Source organism: Suricata suricatta, chromosome 7 (assembly GCF_006229205.1).
Source record: "Suricata suricatta isolate VVHF042 chromosome 7, meerkat_22Aug2017_6uvM2_HiC, whole genome shotgun sequence".
Classification (NCBI taxonomy): Eukaryota; Metazoa; Chordata; class Mammalia; order Carnivora; family Herpestidae; genus Suricata; species Suricata suricatta.
In genome coordinates, this window is record NC_043706.1 from 143,938,444 (window position 1) to 143,944,157 (window position 5,714).

At 66.9% G+C, this 5,714-nt stretch overlaps 1 protein-coding gene across 1 annotated transcript in view; it reads right to left on the reverse strand.

Annotated features, from left to right (window-relative positions):
• Positions 1 to 468: 468 nt before the first annotated feature.
• FRMD1 (FERM domain containing 1) overlaps positions 469 to 5,714 on the reverse strand; it is an 11,778-nt gene continuing 6,532 nt past the window's right edge. Inside the window, exons 7-11 of the mRNA XM_029943274.1 lie at positions 5,099 to 5,137; positions 4,695 to 4,886; positions 3,843 to 4,118; positions 2,995 to 3,074; positions 469 to 603 (exon numbers count right to left, since the gene is read on the reverse strand). Of these exons, the coding sequence (XP_029799134.1) occupies positions 469 to 603; positions 2,995 to 3,074; positions 3,843 to 4,118; positions 4,695 to 4,886; positions 5,099 to 5,137 (722 nt within the window). The remainder of the gene's footprint in view (positions 604 to 2,994; positions 3,075 to 3,842; positions 4,119 to 4,694; positions 4,887 to 5,098; positions 5,138 to 5,714) is intronic.

The window sequence follows — 5,714 nt, forward strand, 5'->3', positions numbered from 1 at the left end:
CACACACGCATACACATACGTGTGCACACAGACACGTGCATGCACAGGCACGTGTACACATGCAGATGCACACACGTGCATATACATACACATACATGTGCCCCCCCACGGGCACATACACACACACAACAGGTAATGCCCTCTGTCTCCAAAATAAGCCTGAGCTGGCCGTGCCAGTGTGGCCTTCGGGGCTGGAGCATAGGAAACGGGACGTCAGGCACAGGGCCTTGTGGCCTTGTGGCGGTGGGCCTCCAATCACCTGCTGAGTGCTCGGGACCACCAGACAGGCACACGCCAGTCCATCCGATCAAGGGGACAGGTGTGCAGATCCTGTAGGCGAGACGCCAAGGGGCCCAGGGAAGATGAGCTGCCGCTAATCCTCATTAGGAGCCTTGGGCTCCGCACCTGCCGTCGCCCATCTCACATCGCACCTGTCCCAGAGCGTCTGCTCAGGCCTCTGGACGGGACTCAGGGGCCCACTGTCTGAAGGCAGCCGAGACACAGCACCAGCCCTGGCTTCCAGCTGGGGACACGGGCCGCCAGCCGGCTGATGGGCACGTCCTCCACCAATGACCAGGTGGCAGCTGGCTGCAGGAAGGCCACCTGGAGGCCAGCCCGGACATGGGAGGGGAGCGTGGGGAAGCCCACTTCCCCAGGGATCGCCACGGCCTGATCTGTGAACCTCCGCCAGCCGTTACTGCAAGACCAGACTTGGAGATGGATCTAGTCCCCCGCTCTGCCCCATCTCACCTGCGGCCTTCCAACGCCTAACGGGGGACCTGCGCTGCAGGAGCCCCAGCTGCCCCTGTGGACAGCAGGTCATTGGTCCCATGTGACCGCTGATGGAAAGAGGCAGGACACTCGGTTAGGTCTTGGGGGGCAGGGGGACAGCCGCCTCTCTGGCTCTGTGAGCCCCACAGGGACCAGGTGTCCATGGGATGCTGCAGCGCCGGGCCTGGAGCCCCCTGCAGTGTCTGCATCAGTGGGCGGTGGGCAGGGGTTGCCCACCAGCCAGGTCTGCTCTGGGGTGACAGCTGGGCCCACACCCCACAGAGGCCTCCGGGATCGCGAGCAGCAGGGATGGCAGAGTGGTCTAGGAGAGGCTGGGGCCGGTGCCATGACAATGACTGTGACCTTGGGTCAAAGGCTCCCAGAAGGCCGTGCATCTGGTCTGGCCATCCACTGGGGGTCCGTGCAGAGAGAACCGGGAGCGTCTCCCGAGCAGGCAGGAACATCTAACATCCTCCTCCCAGAGTGGATGGGTGAGGCCGCCCCGACCCGCCTGCACACGGGATGCCAGGCCTCAATTTCTGCCTCTTCTTGACCGAGACACAGGAGCCTGGGCAGCGGCGTGAAAAGCGGGTCCTCCTGCTGCCTCCAGGCCCGAGGCTGCTCTGCGCAGCTGAGCTCCCGGGAGGAGGGGCGGGCCAAGGGCCCTGGTGGAGCCCCCGGAGCAGGAAAGGGGTGGGGGCAGAGACTGCGGACTGAGCCCGGCCACGTGGGTGCAGCCGTGCCTCGCAGACAGAGCCACGTGGACGAGCTGTGCTGTGTGGATGCAGCCATGCCGTGTAGACAGAGCCTCGTGTGGACAGGCCATGCTGTGTTGATGGAGCCATGCCGTGTAGACAGAGCCTCGTGTGGACAGGCCATGCTGTGTTGATGGAGCCATGCCGTGTAGACAGAGCCTCGTGTGGACAGGCCATGCTGTGTTGATGGAACCATGCTGTGTAGACAGAGCCCCGTGTGGACAGGCACGCTGTGTCGATGGGAGTCCCCAGTGGATGGGAGTCCCACGTGCAGAGCCACGCCTCTGGGTGTCTACACCACAAACTCCTGCGGGAGCTGCGCCTCCTCCCTGCATGGGACCAGGGAGAGGCAGCCCGAGGACCTCACCCCACAGGGTCCCGGCAGTGCTTGGCCCAGGCCGTGGCAATGGGAGTCTGCCTCTGGGACCTGCAGGGGGCGGTGCGGGTGAGTGCATTCTGCTTCCCGCCCTGCCTCCTCACCCCTGGCCACGTCTCCAACCCGTCCTGCCCGCCCGGTGGTCACTGCACCCTGCTGGCCCACTGTCAGCACGCAGGGGTGTGGGGGGCTCCCATCGCCCTGTGCCCACCATGGGTATGAGCCCCTTGGGTAGGCGTGGGGCACCAGCAGCGGCCCCTCTGTCCTCCTCCACCAGGGCAGCTCCGGGGGGGCAGTGGCTCCTCTGCATGGGCCCTCCCTCTTTTGTCCTATCCTGACGCGACTCCTACGGGGGTGGGTTGGGGCCCCTCTGGAGCCCCTGACGCAGAGCCCACACGCATCCTGAGGGGATTCAGCTGGGACAGCACACAGCCCTGGGCGGTCTTCTTCCTTTGACCCCATTGGACTTGGTGACTATTTGACAGATTTAGGAGGATCCGGAAGCATCCTCAGAGGTCAAGAGCAGCCTCCCCCATTGCACGTGTGAGGAAGCATGTCCAGGCCGGGGCCCGGCTGGCGGCCGCCCCGCTGCATCCCGCAGGGAGAGCACACAGCCTCGGAGGGCCACTCGGGGCCCGTGCAACCAGGCCCCTCTTCACCTTCCGTGGGCTCGCCCTGTGCACCGTCTCTGGGCCCAGGCAGCCACCTGCCCAGGGCACTGCGGCTTCTCCCCACCCCTGGGTCTGGCTCCACCCCTCTCTGGGAGTCAGTCACAGCCTAACAGTCTCTCTGTCCGAGGCACCACCCCCAGGTCAGCTCTGAGCAAGGAGGGGAGCCCCCGGCCTACCCTGGAACCACTGGCCGATGCCCCTCCTCCGGCCCCTGGGGGGCCTGGAACAGCCCCTCAAGCCCTCACCACCCAGGGAGGGGAACTAGGCCATCCAGAGAGCACCCAGCCAGGGAGGCGGGGTCCCCGGGGAGCCAGCCCCCCCACCCCCACTGCCTGACTGCAGGTCCAGGCTCTCTACCCAGGGGACATGAAAACAGGTGCAGGAGCCCGGCCTGGAGCGCCCGGCCCACCCGGGAACATACCTGGTACGGGGCCTCCGCACTGCCGCCCCGAGTCCTGCCCAGCGGGACCTGCGCAGCCGCCGGGGGCTCCTTGCAAGGGGCTGTGGGCGGGGCGGGAAGCGTGAGCAGGGCCAGGGACTAGCTCCTGCACCCCCCGTGGCCCAACTGACTTCTCCCCTGGCAGCCTGACCCTGACTCCTCCCCTGGGGGCCTCCGTGCACCCCATTGTCCAGGGGCCTTGACATACAGCGAGGTGAAGAGGTTGTTTGGGTGGACTCTAGGGGACCCTGGGTGGTCGTGAGTGACCCTAGGGGACTCTGGGTGGCCATGGGAGGCTGGGACCTACAGCTGGCCCCACAACTGCCCATCACGTCCACTGCTAAGGGCGCTGCAGACGGTCAGGGGACAGTGGAGCCAATGGAATCTTCCTGGGGTGACATGCAGGTGCCACAGGGCTCCACACCCCCGGATGCCACCGAGGCACCCCTGGGGGCTGAATGCAGCAGACACTGGGTCCTGGGTCTCCTGATAGCCTCGCATCTTGTGCAGCTAGAGAAGAACGTGGCTGAAACACCCTCTGATGGACGAACGATGGACAAGGGGCACTGGTCAGGTTGGGCTCCCCTGTGACCAGCTGCAAAGAAGGCTGAGGACCCTCCGCACCACACCCACATGGAGGCCCCCATTCTGCATCTCTGAGCCCAGGCCTAAGGCCGCCTCATGGTGCTGGGGTTCAGGCCACACTGGGGAATTGAGGGGCCCCCACAGGAGACGTAGACCAGTGCACCCGGCCCCGCTGTGGGGTCAGCACTTGTCACACTGGTCCCACAACACTGGCCCAGCTGGACACTGGCCAGACACACACTCACCGTCCCCCGGGTCCTGGGCGTCCCCCTGGGGCCTGCCTCTGTGGCCACCATCCGCGCCCCGGGGCTCCTCCACCGACGCCTCCCTGGGCTCTGCGGGCCCAGCATCCGCCTCGATGACACAGGGGCCGCTGCTGTCAGCCGAGCCAACGGGCAGGTGTTGGGGGAGCTGCCGGCCACCGCCCCCGCTGTGGGGGGAGTCTGGGGAGCCCCTGCCACCCGGGTCCGGGTCCGGGTCCAGCGTGTCGCTGATGTAGGACTCCCGATAGCGCTTCCTCTCTGTGTGGGGAAGGGAGGCACAGCAGGAACGTGCCTGGAGCCGCAGGGTGTCAACGGTGGGTGCTGCCCACACCCCCGGCTGGCGCTGCGGCCCCGGGGGCACGGTGTGAGGGGAGGAAAGTGCGGCCCAGGGATCAGGGCCCCGTGTACCCACGGCACTTGTCACCCACAGCCAGTAAGCTCCCAACGGCTCCCCCAGGGCTGTCCTGTCATCCTGGCTGTCAGGGACTCCAGGCAGCCCCTGCACATGAGCAGGCATGCTCGCACGCAGATGGGCACACGTGCACACTCGTGCGTGCACGGCCAGAGAGCCCAGGAGCCCCCAGTCCCTCAGCTGTCCTGCCACAGGTGCCACACCTAGAGAATTCCTTTCTAGAATTCAAACTGTCCCCAGGCCCCATCCTCAGAACCGGCCTCCTCCCCCTTCCAGAGGACACAGGAGCCAAGAGGCCACCCCCCACGGTGGGGAAAATGAAGCGTCAGGCCGGGCAGCCCTCCCGGTGCCTAGGCCTAGGCCAGGGCGGGCAGCATCAGCGCGGGCAGCCCTCCCCCGCCAGGGCCCAGGTCGGGGCGCACCTTCCATGCTCTCCAGCCGCTGCAGCCTCTGCAGGGCGGGCTGCAGGCTGAGCCGCAGCTGGTGGCTGGCGCTGAGTAGCCGCAGCAGGTGGCCGGAGCGCCAGGCGCAGCCCGTGTAGTACACCAGCTTCCGCGCTGATGGCAGCCCTTCCGGCTGGATCTCAAACCTTTTCCCCTGAACAAGGAAGAGGCAAGATGTAATCATACAAGAAAACTGCGTGACGGCGAGTTTTTAAACACAGTCACACCCCCAGACCTGGAAGCCCCCCGTGTTCCTGTTGTGAAAATCCCATTCCCGCGTGCAGGCAGGTGGCCAGAGGCGCAGAGCCCTCAGCTCTCAGGGGGAGAGGGCGGTCCCGGACGGCATGGATGGCTAGACACCCCTCAGGCCCCGGACTGCGGCGCACGGGGCAGCAATCCCAGGACAGGACGCCAGGCCTTGGCTGCGCCGTCCAGAGGAAAGGTCCGCGGCAAGCCTGCGCGTCCAGGGCCCTCCCTGTCCTGTGCTTCAGCGAGTGCCAGGCGGGGCCCAGGGAGGCCTTGTGGGGCCAGGGCTAGGGGGCGGCGCCATCTAGAGGCCATAGTATTTTCATGACCTGCTCGTTTCCCTTGTTTTGTCCATAGCAGAACGCCAGGCCACCAGCAGCAAAGTGCTGCCCAGAGGCAGGGCCGTGTAGCCCTGCGGCAGAGCCAGGCCCTGGTGCCCCCAGGTGCAGGGTCTCAGGCTGTGTCCGCTCCCCCATGGAGGGTGAGACCCTCCCACCTTGACCCCCCCCATCAGACACGCACCAGAAACACCAGCTTCCCAATGTGGGACCAGGAGAGGTCATAGAGCAGCTGGAGAGTGCGGTTCACCTCCTGCAAAACCCCAGAGACGGCTCAGGAGGGCGGGCCAGAGGTGCTCCAGGGGGAGGGCGGGGACGGGGGGGGGGGGGGGGGGGGGGGGGGGGGGGGGGGGGGGGGGGGGGGGGGGGGGGGGGGGGGGGGGGGGGGGGGGGGGGGGGGGGGGGGGGGGGGGGG